Source organism: Apium graveolens, chromosome 9 (assembly GCF_009905375.1).
Source record: "Apium graveolens cultivar Ventura chromosome 9, ASM990537v1, whole genome shotgun sequence".
Classification (NCBI taxonomy): domain Eukaryota; kingdom Viridiplantae; phylum Streptophyta; class Magnoliopsida; order Apiales; family Apiaceae; genus Apium; species Apium graveolens.
Genome location: NC_133655.1, coordinates 181,674,720 through 181,695,931, shown reverse-complemented (window position 1 = coordinate 181,695,931; position 21,212 = coordinate 181,674,720). Strand labels below are relative to the sequence as shown.

Genomic DNA, 21,212 nt, shown 5'->3' with positions numbered 1-21,212 from the left:
AAAGTTATTTATTAATTTAATACATATTATATAGATTTCTCAATAAAAAATAACAATATCATCAAAAAAAAAAAAATGAAATTTTTGTGTATTAAAAAAATGGACAAGACTTAGGAAAAAAATGGACAAAATCTTTAAGTTACCTTAGTTAAGGATGATGATGCTTGCTCGCGGTTAAATGATGGATTGAAGATGATGATGAAGCTCTCTTGTTACTCCCGGGTCAGATGATGGATGAAAAATGAGCAGATTATACTAAGATATTTTAAAGAGAGATATAAATAAAAAAGTAAGAGTTAGTCACAAATTTATAGGTGAGATAGAATATGAAAATTATATGAGATTAATTGTATAATGTGTAAGATATAAGTTTATTGTATTATTAAGTGCATTGTAAATATAAGTTAATACGAAAATTATATCAGATTAAATGTATTATGTGTAAAATATAAGTTTAATAGGTGTATTGTAAATATAAGTCAAAATGAAAATTATATCAGGTTAAATATATTATGTGTAAAATATAAGTTCAATATATTATTAATTGTATTGTAAATACAAATTTGTAAATGAATTAACAGTTAAAATATTATAATAAATATATATTTTATAATATGCTTGAACAACATTTTGTAATTTTGACCTCCATTGAGAGAGGCTGATAAGTAATTTTGACACTACCATAAATAAACGCCGAAAGACACATAGCATAAGGTGGATTTATTATGACCATTTTAATTATTATGACCCATTTTATAAGTACTTATTATGACCCATTTTAATTATTATAACCCATTTTAATTATAGAAACTTTATAATACAATTTTAAATATGAATTGTGTTATTTATGATAAGTTTTTTTTTTTGAAAACTACTTATCGTAAGTTTTTAATACAAATTTGAAGTAAAGTTTAAATTTTAACAGATTTATTTATAGAAATAATCTCATAAAATATATAACATAAAAATAACATATGTGAGGAAAGTATTTTTTAAATAAATTTATCATAATATGTAGATGTAATACACTTATTATATAGATAATTTAATCTTTTATAATCATATTATTCAATTTAAATTATAAATTTATTTATTTATTTTAATAAATAATTTTTGAAATCTCCGTGTGCAACACACGGGCTATAAACTAGTTTGTAAATAAATTAACGGTTAAAATATTATAATAAATATATATTTTATAATATGCTTGAACAACATTTTATAATTTTGACCAGCATGATAAGTAATATTGACACTACCATAAATAACGCCGAAAGACACATAGCATAAGGTGGAGTACCCTAGTAAAAGGATGTCCATCCGTGATTATCATTTGGACTCCACCCAACATTTAAAGTACAATCTCCCTGTTTAGAGTCTCCCAAGTTAGTATGACATCTACATACAACTATACTTCGAACACAAACCAACATTTTCCAGATAAACCCCATCTCTCTAACTGCTCTTGCCCATCAAAACATATTATAGATTAGGTACAAACAGCTGCAATAACCCACTCTTGCCATCTAATTAAGGCACCCCATTTTGTTATTTTTACCTAATTTAACATCCCATTTTAGAGAGAGAAGCTGTGGCCTTTTTTGGAGAGAGAGTGGTTCTTTTGGTTTTATTGAAACCCCAGCTCAGATCTTGTTTGATTTTGTGTTTTTGATGTGGGTTTTGATTTTGCAAGATTTTTGAATAGTTTTGTAAGGTTGGTGAATTGTGAATTGGGTTTTTAATGGTTTGGTGATTGCTATCAATGCTCATAGTTTGGGGGGTTTTACTGTGTGGAAATGTCTGCTCCTTTGGCTTTGGCAGAGAGGCCTCGAATCGGTGCTTCGAATACGGTAATTGTTGGATTTTTGTTGGTTTTTTTGTGTTTGATTGTGGAATGAAGAATTTGTTTTGGTAATTTTGGTTTGTTTAAGTTGATTAGATTGGATAAAAATTGAATCTTTATGAGATTTCCTAATGTTGTTTGTGGAGTTTGAGATTACGAGATTTTCTTAGGATTCGGTAGATTGGATACACAAACTTCCGCAAAATAGGATAATGTGGTACCAGATTATCGACTTAGATACTGAATTGATCAAAAATTCAAAACTGTACATTGGTGCTAATCGTAGTGTCATATCATGTTTGAATGAAGAGTGAATCTTTAATTCGTTGTGTAGAAGTTGTGTAGAAGTATCAGCTTTAGAAATTCACAACTGAAGGTGTCCCCTCCAATCAAGAATTGGGGCCTCACAATCACTTTTAGAAATTCACAACTGAAACTGCTTGAAGGTGTCATCTTTATGAATTATAATAGAAAGCTCCGAGTAAACCTATCAGTCTTTTATGCAAACTATAATTATAGCTCTCCTTTCTATCTCGGCATCTTGCACAAACCTATACCTTTATTACGAGACGTGTTCGTGTTTAGTAGCCTAATGAACCTAGAGGGGAAACATTACTAAAATCACAGTACTGTAGATTTTTTTTTAAACTGTGTTTAACAGCTTTTGCATTTTTGTTTTCCTTTGGCAAGTAGAATCTTTCCAGTGTTTACTTGTGTAAAGTCTCTTCTGATTATATATTTAGTACAGTAATGCCAGGCTTTTGCTTATACATAGCTGTTGATTGAAAATAGATAACTGTGAATGCTTTTTTGTTTCTTACAGGTTTTCAAGAGTGGGCCACTATTCATATCCTCAAAAGGTATACAAATTCATTACTTTGTCATTCCTTTTGAGCCCTTCCTTTTCTTGATTCTGTCCCTCAATATTCATGTGAAGTTACACTATATTGCATTTAAAGACATGGCCCATGCATGAATGAAATGCTGGGTGTAAACTCTTGCCTCACGTTTGTTGAAGTAAAATATCACATGCTACCTTAATACATGTTTGCAAACGTGCATGAAAAGGTGCAACTTACCGGAGATATCTAATAAATTTAATCCACATGAGAAAGTTTCTCTAGAATATTGTAGGTCGACAGGAATAACCTGTTTGGCACTGTATGTGTTTGGATAAGTTGCTGCTGAAGAAGGTAAACAGAACCAAATATACCCACTGTAATCTGCTCGTAAAACAGGGTTTGGGCCTTGGGGAGGGTAACATGCACGAGACTTTACGCCAACTCTAAAAGAACAGAGAGGCTGTTTCCGCAGAGGGTGTTAGTAGTTCTTCCTATATGAGTTCACCATTGGTAGTTTAAGGATAGAGGGTGCAAGTAGTGAGTGGTGTTTGACTAGAGTTGTTGCAGGTTGCGACTTGCTGAGATAGTGGTTGAACGCTAATTTATCTTTTCCACAAGGGTTTTGACAGTGACTTGCTGATACAGAAGCATGTTGCCTCTGAGAGCTAGATTATGTTTTTTTTATTGTATTTGATGAGATGAAGGAAGAATATGGAGGTTCCAGTGATTTAGTGGTTGCTTAAGTTAACACTGAGCTTGAGCTGACTTGTTCTGAACACAAATATAAACAATTAATATGTGACAATAACTTGGAGATATTTTTAGTCAATTAATGTCCAGAAAGTCATAGTATGTTAGATGAGTAGAACACTTTGTATTATATTTGCAGCAAATGCAATTTTCTGGAAGGTTTCGTCTATAAATAGTTTTCTTGCTTGGATCAGCAATGAATAGATCAGTGAACTCAGTAACGCACAAATACAATGCTGCTCAAATTCAATCTTTGCTTGCCTCTTTTCCTTCAAAATATCTGGTGAATCATTCTTAGATGTTCTGCTGTGTAGTGAACAGAATAAAAAACTTAGAAATTTTGTTAAAAATGAGAAAGATTATTCTGACTAAAGTACGGAGCCTCTAAATGTTCCCAAATTTTCTTTGAGGATCTGAAACAGAATTCTCAGTAATTCTCTTCCATTTCTCCTAAGAATACTTGATTATTGGCAGGTGATTACCTTGGCGTAGAAGAGGTGAACACCAAATTTTTTGCCATTGTTATGAACCCTCAAGATTCTTACCCAAGAGTCTCTTGAGCAGGAAAAAGAACTCTAGTAACCCCCAAATTCTGATGGAAGTCAGATCTACTAGAATTATTGTGTCATCCTTTTATAGCAACTTTATCAATGTTATCCAACCTATATCATTAACCTACATGTTTAGATTTCATCTATATTGTCAGTTGTTTCTATTTTTGCATTTTGACAACCTAATTAGAATATAAGCTACAAAGTCTACAGCAGCACATCTTAAACTAGCTAGTGATAACTTCAACATCTACTGTGCTTTACATCTTATCCAAAATGCCGGAATATGAGGTGGATCTTTCGGCCCACCAATTCATATTTGTTTCTGTTAGGTTAGTCACTAGGACTTATTTACATATATCACTTAGGTCATTAAGCTGCACCAACATACAAATGTTTCTTTCTTGTTTCACTCTTGCACAAGCAACAACTAATCACAGATACAATGGAACTGAGCAGAATTCTCTTATCTTTTTTTTAATCTGATAGGTGTTTATTCCCTTGCACTCACTTATAATTTTTATTTACTTCCAAGTCTTTTAGCTTATGCCATTTCATTTAAAATAATCTAACTATAAGTTCTAGATACTATGGTCCTATTGTTTGTTTAACTATGCATAGTTTTCAGTTCAATCAGTTTATATCTGAATTTTATTTAACTATGCTAATGGAAGGTCAAGTTAAGTTTGAAATATTAATCAATCAGCAATCTTTGTATTTGGTATTGCAGTTACTATGTAATTACGTACTTAAATCTTATAACTAACCAATGATGTATATGTATCTGTTAAATCGACACTTTTGATGATCTAGTGTATATTTCCTATGCAACTGTTGGGTTCCATTTTCCAAAGATCTATTTACCATCTTGTGATAATCTAAACTCTCAAGTCTTTGCTATGTCTGCAGGTCTCGGTTGGAAATCTTGGAAGAAGCGCTGGTTTATTCTTACTCGCACATCATTGGTCTTTTTCAAAAATGATCCTGTGAGTATTGTCTTATCTTACGACTTCATTTCCTTACCTTAACTCGCCATTGTTGTTATATTCCCATAGAATTAATAACACTAACATATTGAAAGGCCATTCTACGGCCATAACAATTGTTGTTTCTCCTGTGATATTTTTCCTTTTTTAACGCTCATACTGTGCAAAATGCATAATCCTTCAGGATTAAGATGTTCACTATACAGCTTCTATTATATATAATTGATTTTGTTTCAGTCTATCTATTGTCCTTTATCTTTTAGGCATAATGAGAATTTTAAAAGTTTATATTTTAATATTATTATTATTATTATTATTATATTCATGATTTTTGGTTTTAAAATAGAGCGCGCTTCCCCAGAGAGGTGGTGAAGTAAATATGACACTAGGAGGCATTGACTTGAATAATTCAGGGAGGTATGAATGACACCAGTTTTATGTTCTATTAGTTGCTTATTGGTGCATTGAGAGTTTAGTGCAATGTCAAGTTTAGTAGTATTCCTTGCTAATAGGTGTGCTTCATATACAGTGTTGTTGTTAGAGAAGATAAAAAGCTTCTAACTGTCCTGTTTCCCGATGGACGCGATGGAAGAGCATTTACCCTTAAGGTGCTTTTTTTTTGAAATTTATTCTGTTCACCTGATCTTCTCACATCTTAATGTTAATTTTTTTGTGTGTGTGCGTGTGTGTTATTTGTTAGTTGCTTTTTGTAGTTCCTTAAGCTTAGAACTCTTTTTTTTAGGCTGAGTCATCAGAAGACTTGTACGAGTGGAAGGCAGCTTTGGAACTTGCTCTTGCACAAGCCCCGAGTGCAGCACTCGTAATTGGACATAATGGAATTTTTCGAAATGATGCTAATGATACAATGGAAGGGTCATTTAATCAATGTTAGAGCATCGCTAAATACCCATATTCTTATGATTTCACTTTCTATATTAGTGACTAGTATTACCAAGTCATCCATGTAATTTATATTTCCCCAGGAAGTGTGAGTATTCTTGAATATTTTGTTCAGGGAGAGAAAAGCGTCCCGTGAAGTCTTTGGTTGTCGGAAGACCCATTTTGCTAGCATTAGAAGATATAGATGGAGGACCTTCCTTCTTAGAGAAAGCTCTAAGATTTCTTGAGATGCATGGTAAGTTATCATACTGCGACTTATGGAATTTAAACTTCTTGTTGCCACTGTCACTGCAACTTGTAGTATGCGTGTTCTGCAGAATCTATCAATTTAGCAAATAACGTTTCCTATATTAACATTTAACTCATTAGTATTTAATATTAATATCTATTGGTGGTAAATTAAATTTCATTTTCTGCATGTTTGTAGACAGTTTTTGCTTACATCTGGCGGATCTAATGTTTTTTGAAGTTAGGAGATTTTCTATGAAAGAATTATATTAGTTACCGAAAGTAATTCCTTTTTTGTATTATTCTTGTTTAAGTGTAATTTGCAAGCTATAGTTTTTGATGAGTCTAGGCTGTGTCGTTAATGTTTATAATTAAATTCTACTGAGTTAACAGGAACCAAAGTAGAAGGAATTCTCCGACAATCAGCAGATGTTGAGGAAGTAGATAGCAGAGTTCAAGAATATGAACAAGGTAGAAACACTATGCAGTATTGGTTTCTGTCTCCTGTCAATTTTGCACCTTAATCACTAACATTTGATTTCTTACCCTATAAATCAGTAACTATTTCGAGCTGAAAACGTGCATTTCTTAAATCTACAATAAATTTGTTACATAACTTGTTTATACCCCATTATTTATTAATTTGTTAACTTCTGATGTGAAATTTGAGTTTTACACTAAAACCCGTTTTACATTTGCTTTTGTTAAACTACTTGCCAATTGTGGTATATGCTCATGTCTTTTAATATTAGGAATAAATGAGCTGATAAATAAACACAAACCACCGTTATCATGTCCATGTTATTTGGCCCGTGGTTGTGGGCCGCTTTTTGGCTTCTTTCAGTTTTTTGATATAATTTTAGAATATTATATAAAATATAATATTGTTGCCCAATTAACCAGACTAAAGTTTCCCTATGTTGATCTATTTGACCACATGCGGATAAAATAAAAAATATTCTATCAATTGGTTGTAGTTTCTGTTAATTTTCTTGTAAGCACACAGCTCATACTATTACAATAAAAGGTGTGCAAACTTAAGCTTGAATTTTTTTGTTTCCAGGGAAGAATGAATTTGGTGAAGACGAGGATGCTCATGTAATTGGAGACTGCATTAAGGTACTAACTTGTATCTGTTAATACATCTAGCAAAGTTGTATTTAACTATTTTTGATGATCTAGTAAGGTTCTGATAATCATCCTATCAGTTACGGTTATCTTATTGTCAATTGATTAAGTATAATAGGGGATGAGTCCTACATAATGGGATGTCAATTCGTTTCCCTAAAGTACCGGGATCTTACAAATTTAAAAATCAAGCTGTTGGTCCATTATCCATATATGCCTATATTTACATGACCAAATTTTTCTTGCAGCATGTTCTCCGGGAACTACCTTCATCTCCTGTTCCTGCTTCTTGCTGCACTGCTTTGTTGGAAGCTTATAGTAAGTGATGGAACACTCCTCTGAAAATTGTGTATCTGGTTCCGAGCCATCGATTAGCCACAAATATGTTATGGATTGCAAGTTTTCCTTTATTTTCATTTTTTACTTTTTGTGTAAGAGTTATTATCCTGCCAATCTTTTCATGCTTCTAATATTATGATGTGAACAATAGTATTTTGAAGGAAGAATCCCCATTTCGCTCAATTGTAAGCAAAAGCACTTTTTGAGTGCAAACTAATAGAAGTATTAGTATTTTAGTCAATACAGGCAGGCTGTGGAACACTACTCTATCGTTGCCTGACTAAATATAGATGAATATGGCAGAAACAAGGTAAGGGAATTATTTCCATACTATCGATATCTGGCAAAGCCAACAAACTTTATAATATTATCCAGCAATTTTTTAGTTTAGATGAATAGATCCTAACTTCGAATGTAAAAGTATTTTTTTTAGGTCCACCTTTTTTAACTTGCGAGTTGTGAGTACTAGACAATAGAGTATTATGGACTTTATGAAGAACTTCGTTAAATGAAAAGACCAGCTGTAAATGCTACTAGTATATCTGATCATTGGCAAGGGAATGAAGTTATGATAGGTCTGTGCTCGTTAAATCGGAGTAGTTGTGATATGTTTACGCAGATCTGAAATTTTACATTAACTTAAATGCCTGCACGCATACTGATTCAAGGATTAGTGGAGCATCTGTTGCATGGGTAACTAAGAAAAGAACTCTCTAGCTTAAGGGGGACAGTTGAGTCTAAGAGGTCATAGCATAATGCCTTAAAGACGGTCTTCTGTATGTGAAATATTGTTCCAATTTTATCCAAATGCCATATTTTCTGTCTTCCGTGCAACCGCTTGAAATGGCTGACATATTGCATCGCTGAGCCCTATTGGATATCAAATCTACTGTTTTTAGTGGGTGTATCAAATCTTAAGCTTATTCATCTTTCAAAGATCTTTGCTGTTTTTGTTTTTGCACCTGCACTTCTTTTGTCTTTGCTGTTTTGTCCTTTATTTTCTTTTTCTTGTTACCTTTCAAATATTGAAGGTAACAACGAAATTTATTTTTTAGATTCCGTTGTACTTTCCTGATACATTTAGTGCATTTTTTTATGGAATTTGAATTGCAGTTCCTATGAATGGCGAATAATGAATTTTGAATTCTCTGAGACCCGTAGATTAATACATTTTGACCTTGTTCTCTTGAATATGTTGTTCAGAGATTGACAGAAAGGATGCTCGGTTAAATTCCATGCGTTCAGCGATACTGGAGACATTTCCTGAGCCGAACAGGCGGTTATTACAAAGGTTCTTCCTTTTCACCCTCTGGCAAGAATGTCCTTCACATACTGGATTATTAAGTAAACTGAATAAGCAGAATGAAAATATTAACATGAATACCAACTAAATTTTTTGTTTGAAACATACAAATGCTGGCATTTACATTGCTATCAAATATGCATATCCATTATACTTTTCTAGAACGGCTAATAGCAAGTTCTTAACATTAAATTTTATTACTTTCTGTGTTGAAGGGTTGAAATATGAACTTGATAAATGATGCTCAGGCTCTACTGTTTGTGTCTTGATAATCGAATAAAAATGGACCAGATCGTACAAGGTTTAAATGTTTGTTATTGTGTTAAATGCCACGGTAGAATACTCAGACTGCCTTTAAGTCAAAATGAGTTAACATTGATAGCTTAGGTCAGGCAATCTGATCCCTTGCAAGTATGCTAGAAAGTAAACCTTTCCATTGATATGTCACTATACATGTCAACTTCTTTCCACACACACCATGCATAATTCATTTTGTCATATTCACTTGCAGAATCTTGAAGATGATGCACATAGTTTCTACACATGCACCTGTTAATAGGATGACTCCATCTGCTGTTGCCGCTTGTATGGCTCCTTTACTTTTACGACCTCTTTTGGCTGGTGAATGTGAGTTGGAGGACGATTATGATATGAATGGTGATAGTTCTGCTCAGCTTCTTGCTGCTGCAAATGCTGCTAACAATGCTCAAGCTATCATCACAACACTTTTGGAGGAGTATGAAAACATATTTGATGTGAGTTGCTTTATTTTTGGTTTCTAATTTAATATTGAAGTACAAACATAATGCATTTTTTTCCATTACTGCCTATAAATAAGACATTTCTTTCTATGGCACTTCTTGAGGTTGAAATTAAGCTTGGAGTGAGAGGTGGGAGAAGGGGTGGTGTAGACTTTTTTTTTCTTTTCTTTTTCTTCTGGTGCTAATGTATGCTCACATCACATTGTCCCACAAGCACCCTTTGCCTACACAAAGATTTAGTCTCTAATCTTGTTTTGTGGCTATTTTTCTGTAAAATACTATTTATAAACTCCTAGTATCATCTCCATCCTGAAGCCGTACTATTTTAGCTCATCCTGAAGCCATACTATGTTAGCAAAGACTCCATTTTAATCAGTATAAATGTCCGAAGAAAAAACCACAACTTTTTAGATTTTCTCTTGGCGCTGCAAAGCCTAAGATCTCAACGGTAGGCCAGAAGTATATATAGCCCTGATATTTCAACAAATTGAATGCTCAACGCCACCATAATGTAATTGTTTGTTGCGAATAAGGTGTTTTGGGCATTAGGATTTAGTTCTTTCACAAAAGGCAATAAAGACTTGCCAGAGATAAGGTTGAAGAGTCAAGTTGATGTCATATTACATGTTATTGTCAACTAATACTTTTCCCGTCACTAAATTAATTTTTTTTTTTCACATAGGTCATAAGCCAAAAATGACAAATTTTCTGATCCTGTCGGGCATAAGTCAACCATGATGCCTGCATAAACCAAATCTAGCCTATGAACCCCCCCCTCCCGGACATAACCTTATAAATAGGAATTCCTTTGTCATAATTTCACTATTGTGACTTTGTGTGCTATGCCTCTCTCAACCCCAGAACAAAGCTAACTTACCAAGAGAAAACTAATATGCTAGATAGGAAAAAAGGTTAGCTTGTTGTGCCTCTCTTAACCCCAAAACAAAGCTTATAAGAATTAACAATTTATTGTGAGAGTATTGATGTTCAATAAATTACTAGATAGGAAGCCGATATTATTGGTGGAGGTCTTAAGGAAATTAGGAAAGTATCTTTGAAGGAAGAAGAGATACTATAATAGAGGAGTATTGACTATCGAGGAAGGATCATGTTTCTTGCTTTTGGCCTTTTTTGAGGGTTTAGTGATAAATTTAAAATATTTGTTATAGAAATTGAAGAGTATGGGGAAATACTGTCCTTGTTTCTCTGGACCTCTCGTTATCTAACGTGTAACTTGTTGAGGTTTGTCAGCCGCTAATTAAGCATGATAAGGTGGCTCCCCCCTTGAACAGACTCTTAAATGTTACAACCTACTTATACGAATTTATTTTCACCATGCGAAGGGAAGTAAGGTAGATCAAGAATGAAGCTGACAAGTCAAGTATATACCACTCAAGTGAAGCACCTTCAGCCACTAACCATGTAAATTTGAAAGGACCTTGATTCTCTTTGTATTATAGAGTAATAGGTAAATTGGTAATTCTCATCTAGAAGAAGACAATTTATAGATAACAAAAGAGTATGAGCACGAAACTGAAATAAGTGAAACTTCAACGTCAATGAAGCACTTTCAGCCGGTTCCTACATAAATTGTAAGGAAACCTCAAGTCTAGACTAGTTATAATATCGGTCAAAGAGTAACTTCTATAAAAACACTTTTTATAGATAATGATGCCGAACTCATATAAGGTGAAAATTAACGTAATGACGATTAAGGAAAACAAACTAGCGGACAATGTGTGTAAGCTCCAATATAAAGCAACCCAAAACGCATGTGGATTGTGGATCGTGGAATCTTATGGTAAGGCTCGTAATTAGGAATCCAGGTCCCAATGAAACAAGCACTGTTTCCATCACCGATATACCAGAAATTGACAAAGTACCGTCACTGATGCACCGGAAGTTGAAAAAGTGCCAGTCCAGGACATTGATTAAATCCAGTTTATAAAGTTGTAACAAGTGATATTTCTCTAAGCAGAGTGAGGTAGGACACCTCAACTTTGGAAAAGAGAAACCTAACAATCGCTGAACATTTCAAAATGGAAGCATATCCAAATAGATTTTAGTTTACAACCCTAGGCATGTACAAACCTAGGCATGACACGTGTATATAAATATTTTTATTTTTTATTTTTTCTTGGGAGAATTTGTAAATAAATTTTAACATTAAGCCCTATCCTTAGCATGGTATAACGTGGATACAAAGATTTGTATGTTTTATTGTTTTGTATATTTGGTGCCTTCTATTTACAATCAGCTGCCCATGGATCACAAACCACAAATACATATTGCATTCAAGGGATGCTTTGCATTGCAAATAATTATTTCTGTTTTTTAGTTGATATAAATAATTTTCAGAAAAAGTACGTGAAGCAAAGACCATTAATCCTAACCCCAATTCGACCCCCCACGAGACACGCCATGCTTGCATAAAGAAAGAGAAAAAACCTAAAAAGTATGATATGAGCATTTAACAGAGTTAGGAGTTAGGGCTCAGAAATATGATTAGGATGCCCAGCATCAAGGATAATGCATTAAAACATAATTTTTTGTTGCTGTGTCGCTATCACAGCAAGTTCGGCTAGAGAAGTAAAAAAACATAATTGTAGGCTTTGCTAGTGAAACCACCTAAAGGCAATCTTAATTTTTAGTATTGAAATCATCAATATCTGAGCTTAAGATGTGGAATCATCTTTGCAAATGAAAGAAGGTTTATTATATTTTTAATCCAAAGCTGGGATATTGTCTTTTCTTTTTCTTTTTTTGTAAGGTCCTTTTTTAAGTTATTTGTGCAAGTGGATGGACAATTCCTCCTTGAAACAATATGGTCACTTTTAGCACCTTATAGTGAGTATCAACAGGATGGTCCATCTTTCTCCTCTCTTCTTTCTAGAAAATGGCTTTAAAGCATATGTATTACCGGGGGCCTCCCCTTTTATTACTATGCATTAGTGTCATTTACTCAGTGGAGCTCAACGTGACGTGTTGTACTTGATAATTTTCCTCCCATAAAGGTGATAACATTGATGATGTGGTGATATTGCCATAGAAATAGCTGATGTGCATTATCTTGTGAAGAAGTTAATATATCAGTCGTGCTTCTGCTCCTACCTTATATGAACCTATTCCTTTATTCCACTCGAAAAAGAGTATCTTTGATGTATTTTCATTAAAGTGACCTAGCTTTTCAAGTATCTATTAGCTGTAACTTATCAGCATAAGGTAGACATGAGGAGTATACTATATTATCATCTTGCCCTTACCTTAAATTGATGTTTCATTTTATTTCTGTTCTTATGTTCTAACAAATATGTTCATATTAAAAAGGAGGCTGCTTTGGACTCCAATGCAGTAGCAATACATTTTTAACGCAACTTTCAGTTACATTCGTTTTATCTTAATATTATAACTGTAATCAATTTTTTCAATGCCTTAATTTAGGAAATCGTGAATGAATTAGTCGTGTGGATTAATGATTGCATTTATTGGTGTGCTTACATATATTTAATTTCACCCTTTTTTTCCTTTCCAGAGTGATGCTATGCACAGATGCTCTATTTCTGCCGAGTCTCAAATTGGTAACAGTGTGAGTGACGATTCAACTGATGATGAAACCATGGACATTAAGAAAAATGGTTACCATGATGCAGAAAATGAAGTTCATCAAGAGTCTGATGATGACCAGGATCGTGTGCTCAGTGGAAAGTTGAGTGAAACAAGTGGTTATGCTGGTAGCGATCTTTATGATGATAAGGTTCTGCTTTTTTGTGTCTGCATTTGACTAATACCCTACTAGTCACTTGAAATTTAACTTGTGGAACATATATTGAAATGTCAAATGGGCAATTAAAAACTACTCAAGCCAATAAAGAAAATTTTGGGAATGCTGATACACGCATTACGAATGTTTACTTATATCAATTGTGCGTTTGTCTGAATATGGATCAAAGGACATGGAATCGCAAATCGAACATACCTGGGATTATCAAGTTGATAGTTCTTACGAAGTTCTTGTTTATTTATTTATTTTATGTTATGACAATGCATAGACCAATTACATTACTCCCATTATTAGGCTATCTATTCTCATCCTATGAATGGAGGAGTGTTGGGTAGTAATTGGCCTGTTCATGCTTCCCGGAAATCAGGTGTTAACTATTTTTCTGTAAATTAATTTCAGATGTCTTTATTTACATGACTATTCAGGCATACAGAGGTGATGATTCAGATGTTGGATCCCCTAGAGCTGATTACGGTTTAGGGGCAAAGACCAGTACACTTGTAGGCTCTCAGCCACATGTAAATATTCGAGCCAATGAGCCACAGGCTTTACAAGACAAGGCAGGTGAGAATGGATTGGACTCTTCAGTGGTATTACCTGGTGGTGACTCTTATCGTTCTATGGGGCAAATTCTATCCTCTATGGATCAAGGGCTACCTTTGTCAGTATCTGGACTGGAATCAAGTAGTGAAAAGACAATCACCAAACCTCCGAGCTCCAATCTCAATACCAAGCGGTCAACGTTTTGGGGAAGGAACAGCGTAAGTTATCATTTAGTAGTTCAAGTTGTTTATTGATAAATTATTATCTCATAAAGCTAGTACTACTGCAGGAGGTTTGATTTTTTATATGTTACATATTACAATCTAACACTTCTTGATGGAAGTATTTTTTGAGTTTTTTCTCCCTGTCCCTTTCTTTTACGAAAATAGAGAGATTTATTGATTGCTGTTTTCTACTAAATTAAACTACTACTTTGTGGAAATTAAAATAGCGGAACTGGCAGAATGGACAGTGTTTCAGAGAAATTATTAGGTGGAGAGAAGAATTGGATATCCAAATTAAAAAAACGTCAAGCATAACTAAAAAGAGCAATGCGCTATATCAGATCAGCATGATTACAAAAGGTTTACAAGGAAATCGTTATTGTTTAAATTGTTAAATTTTAAGGCATAAAATGTACATCATTAAATTTTAGGTTTTGTGTTTATATATTTTCCATTTGGGTTCAAATTTTCCGTAAGCTATTTGTATCAGTATTGTTTTTGTAACTGTTAATACAATATTTACTTTCTTTATTCACAGACCAGGAAGACCCCGTCAATGGATTCAATTGACTCTTCTGGAGAAGAAGAGTGAGTTCTTAATATATTATAGCATGCTTGATAATGCATATGGGTAGCATTACTGTTCTATTTCAAGTTTGTTTGTTGATGTGTTAATGAAATCCCAATTTGTGCTGATGTTTGACATAGGATAGTAATTACTTGTACAGGTGTCTATTTCTAGTTTAAAAGAGATAAAGTTAATTTTATTTTTTTAAAAGTTTCTTCGCCGGATGTTACATTTCCCGGTCACAGATTCTAATCATAACAAATGAAAAAAGTAGATAGAAAAATAATTTGTAACTTCCAAATCAAAATATCTTAAACCTTAATATTCTAGTGGGTACCAACAATGGAGCCTCATTTCATGTTCTCTGTCCTCATTTTGAAAGAGATTTACGACTTCTAGAAGGATTCATTCTCTCCTTTGAATCTGTGGCACTCCCTTGAGGCACTCTTGGACACCTTTGTTCCCTTTAACTTAATATTTTGTATGTTTGCATTTCAAATTGCATGCAGTATTTTAAAGTAAAGTCTGTCGTGTTCTGCCTGTTGGAAATCAGCTAGCTGGTCTTCCATGTTTTCTCTTGTCAGTTTGCATGATAACAGAAGTACAGCCTGGTACCGTGGCAGCTGTGCCGTTTGTTTCGCTCTTGCCTAAACATCCTGCTATAAGAAATACTGATTCTCCACCTCCTAATATTAACTTAATTAGAATATTAGTACCTTCACTTGTTAAACGGTCGTCTATAATTATGAACATCTCAGTTCTGGAATTGGTCATCTTTTAATATTGCACTGGATTGTGAAGTGCAGTCAGCTCATTGATCAGCTTTAGAGCCTGCATCTGTTGGCTACATTACCAATTAATATGGTGTACAAAAAATTCTTCTCATTAACTTTATCAACTTTTTTTAGAGTGGTAAATGAATTTAGGTTATAGTTACTTTTTCAAAATGAAATCTTTATAGGAGTGACTAAGTTTAACTGCTGTTATTAATTTTTTTGAGTAAAACTTGTTACTAGATCAGTCAGGGATATGTAGTCCTGCAACGCCGTCCGCCTCTATGTGGCTTAATATTCTCACTCATTTATTGTAACATTTTCGTTAGTTTTTGGTTTTTGTCTGTCAACTTGAAATCTATGTTCATCGTGAACACTCAAGCATAATCATATTTTATTTAAAGAATGTGAAAATATTGTCTTTGCGATGAAGTTAGACATTCAATAAGGAGCTGGTTCTTACACATTCCCGATCCCTTACTATTTTACTTCTAATGAAGTGTATACTGGCTGATAAGCATCAGCTTGGTAGAGCCCTTCTTTTGGTTTAAATTGTTTTGAAAAAATCATTGCTTCCAATCATGTCTCCCTGGTGGTTCCTCCTGAGGGACTGCTACCGGTATTGTTATAATCTCTGGGACTACCCTTTTCTTTTTCATTCTATTTTAATTGCATATAAAAGAGTATATGGTAAGGAAATGAAAAGTGCACTTTATCTCCTACAAATTCTTTCTTTGCTGCTAGATCATTTTTATTTTGCATTTTCAGAAAAGTATTTCTTATCAGCTATGTCAGGAATCTTTTAAGATTCTGTTTATGAGCCTTAAACTATTTGTTGAACTTCCATCAAAGTTCATGTACTCAACAAACAGAAGCTTTGATTTAGTATATGTTGTATCCTTCTTAGTGCAAACTCTTTTTTTCTTTGTCCTTTAAAGAATATACTGTTGGAATAAACCTGGATTCTGTTTTTGTAGGCTTGCTATCCAGAGGCTTGAAAGTGCAAAAAATGACTTACGACACCGAATTGCAAAGGAGGTATATGTAACTCGAAAAAATGATCAGCATGTTGGATTTTCATAAAACATAAATATATTGAATTTATTTCCTATCTTAGGCTAGGGGGAATGCGATATTACAAGCTAGCTTGGAGCGAAGGAAGCAAGCTTTGCATGAGCGTCGCATGGCACTTGAGCAAGATGTATGCTCCCTACTGTTTCATGATATGTGTTCAGGGATCTTCAATTTTTAGTTTGCCGTCATCATATGCAAATATTGAATAGCATATTCAACGACTTGAGTGACAGGATGAAGTGTGAGTTTATTACATAAATTAACAAGTAAGAATGAAGAAAGGTTCAAAATCACATTCAAAATTAAAATTTGACCCCCCCCAACTCAAACTTCCATATGGCCGTCATAGCTACCAATGCTGTCTTTCTTAGCTTACAGGAGGAGGTATACATTTTAGGAAATGGATACCTTCTGTTTGCTACATTATTTTACCCACAGACCTGTCCAGCGTTGTTGCATAAGGTGTTAGCTAGGCAGCACACCTAGTTTTACGCTTCCTAGGTGTTCTCCAAAGTGTCCTCTGTGTATATTTGAATTCGCTCTTTGCCCAAGCATTTGATGTTCTTTGTGAAAATTCTTGATCAGTATTAAACAATTTCATTTCATCATGTTTCACTAGGCAATGTGATGCAATTCACCAAACTGGAAACCCTAAATCTTTAGATAAAGGAGATAAGAACACTAAAAGTTGTGACTCAAAAGATAAAAGAAAAAAGGCCAATTTAGATCGGAGATTACTCTCTAAAAATGCAATTCTCCATTGGTAGTAAATGGTTATCCATTAAACAGAGAAAATCCTACTTGAAAATAGAAACTGTTAAAAAAGCAGGTCAGAAGACCAGACCAATTTTAGCAACAAAGAGGAGAATAAGAAGAGGAAACCAGTTGTCAATTTGACTGATATTCATAGGACAGCGTGAGATTTACGCTCCTTTATTCTGAGCTTTACAGTGAAGTAATTTTTCACCCAACTACTTGGTTGCATGTCTAAAAGCATTAGCATCAACTTATTGAAAAATTTAAGATGTGCCTGTCACTCCTTGTGTCGTAATTCCTTTATTGTTACTCTCTTTCTTGGAATTGGCGTTTTGACCTAATTACCATGGATTATTGTGTTGTCAACTGACTTTTGATATCTCTCTTTGTAGGTTTCGAGACTTCAAGAGCAGTTGCAAGCTGAGAGAGATTTAAGGGCTGCACTGGAAGTTGGATTAAGCATGTCTAACGGCCAATTTTCAGGCACTCGTAGTATGGATACAAAGGTTGTGTATCATTAAGGAAATTGTTATCTTTATGTTTTTTAATAATGTTGCGGACTACTGACTAAATTTAATTAATGTGAAGACAAGGGCAGAACTTGAGGAGATTGCTCTTGCCGAAGCTGATGTTGCTAGATTGAAGCAAAAAGTTGCCGAGCTTCATCATCAACTTAATCAGCAACGTCAGAGTCACTATGGCTCCCTCTCTGATGCTTGTGATCGCCACCAACATGTCCATAATAATCATAATACCCAACAGTGAGTGACTGTCTAGATATATCTTTTTTACCGTTGTCAATATATTGGGTCTGTAAACCAATAAATAATTTTCTTGTCATTGCTATTAAAGATTTCAAGTGAAGAAAGAGATATGTTTTTTCCTAGGTATAAAGGTTCTAATAAATAGAATGATGTTGCATGACCTTTTATACATTGTTTTATGTATGTTTGCAGGAAATCTTATCAGCAAGGTTTTGATACATCACTTGCTTTTGTTAATTATGAGAGGAAACAAAAAACTGAGGTAAAACATCCCTGTACTTTATCATTAGAGTTGTATACAGAACTCTTAGTGACAATATGAAACGATAGAGCCTCTTAGTACACTCCCGTCCACCTCTTTCTGGGTCTTTCATTGTGCATATAATGTTAAGGAAACTAATCCCTTAGTTAGAAGGTGATGGATATCCTTTCCCATTATGTGCGATATTCTTAGATACTCGTACACCTACCTTGACTATCTCTTCCTTGAAGGGGACAAATTTTAATTGGACCCATTGTAATTGATCATTAGATACACCTTGATCAACTATCTTAATCAGATGTGTTCATCTAAGCAAAGGTTAGGTGTTACAAAGATTTAAATCATTAATATATCTAATCCTGAAGCTATGTATGACGTCATAACTCCTCAAACAGACACACCTACACTTAACCTAATACACAAATGTCATAACTACTCAAACACACACACACATGCACACACACACTTAACCTAAGGTCATAGCTACTCAAACATACTTAAAGTCATAAATTTAACAGGTATAACTTAAATGAAACATGTCCAGCACTATATAAACCTAGACAACAAGATACAGACCTGCAACTAAACCAAAACACACGCCTATAATTATAATTATAGTAAATTTAATTGTTACCTCCTAAACAACAAATATACAATTAAATTAAAACACACACCTACAACTAAAATACTGAATTTTAGTATGAATGAACTCACAGTTTCATTAGTAAAATTACTAATAACTCACAACTTCGTTATTATTATCAAAGTATTGGGAACTAGCTAAAATTTATATATAACTATGTAGGTGTAAAATATCTTTAGAAAAACCTAAAAATAGGTGACAATGTAAATACAGACCCACGAAAATCATTTGCTAAATCAAAAAATAGTGGGTAAAAATATGTATAAATTACTTTGTTAAGAAATTATTTATACTAACACCTAATTTATAAACCCGTATAGCTAGGGCAAACAAGTACTAGTATTCAATTAAGGATGTTGATGGATTCGGTTTCATCCCATACAACAGTAATTTTGTGAAGTTCCAGACCTTCCGGTGGGGTCAAATTATATATAAATAGCTGCAGGAGATTGATTGAGATTATTTGCATTTATATGCAGGAAAATTTGACGGGGACCAGAAATCTTAAAGGACAAGGAGCAACACCTAGTAACAATAGCAGGCAGCCTGTACGGAAGCATCTCATGGAGTCGGCAAGTTTTAGTGATTCTAAAAGTACCGAGGCCTCGACAAGTATTTCTGTGGATGAATTTGGTGCTGTTGATTCTGCATCTGTACCTTCCTCATCAAGAGCAGCAGAGGTTAGTCCTTAATAATCATATCGTTACTTCCTATTTAGATCCTAGTTCAGTGATAATTCGTCAATTAATCTGATATATGCTCAGTTTGGTCCATAATTATGCAATAGTGTGTGTTTTAGTAGTCAGTTTGCTTGTTTTCAAAATCACTAGTGATGGTTAATCATGCGAAGTTGATCTATATCTAAATAGTGTAACAGTTAAATTGAATTCATTAATTTAATTAGTCAATTAATTGTAAGTGGAAACTGATAATCTATATTGTAACAAGAGTCGATGGAGGAAGTATGTCACTGAACTTTTTCAATTAGAGGCTAGTTAATGATTCTTCAAGTGGTCTGTCAGAAATTATGCCTGTGTTAGAATGTTGGTCAATGTCATACCATTTCTGTAACATTACAGCTCTATATATGTCAGCTCATCCTAATTTGTTACACGTGTTATAGATGGATTATCATCCTAGGCATCAATCTGTAGCGTCTTCAACCCTCATTGAGTTAACCTCGCGTCTTGACTTCTTCAAAGAACGCCGCTCTCAACTGATGGAACAACTCCACAACCTAGATTTGAGCTATGAAAAAGGACCTTCACAAGATTTTATGTATAAACCATCGACACCAAATTGGAACTGATAGCAACCAGATGCTCAGATTAATGGTTGATAATTTGGTATCTCGGCATTTGTACATCCTTCTTCCCCACTGCACATATTCTTGTTCCTTGTACTTTGGCATCTCTCCTGAATTTTTTTTTTAATTTGAATTCCTTCTAATGTAATTTGCGCCAAGAGTTTGCTGGGTCATAGATGAGATTTTTTTAATAATATTAACTTGGTCCTCACTAATGTATTTGTAATATGCTAAGTGTGTTAGTTCTTGTATATATATCGGTGATTTGTTAACCAGGAAAGCTGGAGAAAACACATATTACATTTTGAGATAAGTTCAGCTGTTGTATTTTGCTTCTCAGTCTGTTATGTGACATTGTTTTCCTTTCCATTAAGCTAATGACATTGGACTCTCAAGCTTGTGCAACTAAATAAAACAGCTCAATGCAGAATAAGGCTAAAGTATGTATTTGATCAGGAAAATTTTGTTTGTAGGAACGTATGATTTCGTTTGGTCATTTTTTGCTTCGACTAATCTCTTACCTCAAAGAAGAATGTTGATACTGCAATAACACAACATTATCTATAGCATGCATATTTTTTTGGCTTTAATTTAATTTACGGAAACTTCTCTATCTTTTAATAGCCATATTTTTATTTTACACGGAACACAAAATAATGGGTTTAAATCATTCAACTCTTTCCACGCATCAAATCTTTTATGAATAGAATTATGGATTGATACACAAAAATCTAAGCATTTTAAAAGAGTCAGGATTCCAATGTGTATCAAGTAAATATTGAATTGCTCAAGATATTTATCCAAATTTTTTAAGATTAAATGAGGAACGTGATTCTGCCCCCTGAACAGCAACAGGCATGGTTATAGCCTAGTGGAGACACGTTTGC

The 21,212-nt window shown here is 33.8% G+C and overlaps 1 protein-coding gene and 1 long non-coding RNA gene across 2 annotated transcripts; both read left to right on the top strand.

Annotated features, from left to right (window-relative positions):
• Positions 1-1,311: 1,311 nt before the first annotated feature.
• On the top strand, positions 1,312-20,660 carry LOC141682523 (rho GTPase-activating protein 7-like). Its single transcript, XM_074487212.1, has 22 exons — positions 1,312-1,850; positions 2,667-2,703; positions 4,896-4,972; positions 5,319-5,389; positions 5,502-5,580; positions 5,715-5,859; positions 5,988-6,107; positions 6,494-6,571; positions 7,164-7,219; positions 7,477-7,546; positions 8,771-8,858; positions 9,382-9,625; positions 13,164-13,385; positions 13,838-14,173; positions 14,718-14,767; positions 16,498-16,558; positions 16,638-16,721; positions 17,743-17,856; positions 17,939-18,111; positions 18,307-18,376; positions 19,499-19,699; positions 20,143-20,660. The coding sequence occupies exons 1-22, from the start codon at positions 1,797-1,799 to the stop codon at positions 20,326-20,328; spliced, it is 2,616 nt and encodes an 871-aa protein (XP_074343313.1). The 5' UTR covers positions 1,312-1,796; the 3' UTR covers positions 20,329-20,660.
• Positions 7,553-8,520, top strand: LOC141682524 (uncharacterized). Its single transcript, XR_012559810.1, has 2 exons — positions 7,553-7,877; positions 8,001-8,520. It is a non-coding gene; the product is annotated as an uncharacterized LOC141682524 (long non-coding RNA).
• Positions 20,661-21,212: the final 552 nt, after the last annotated feature.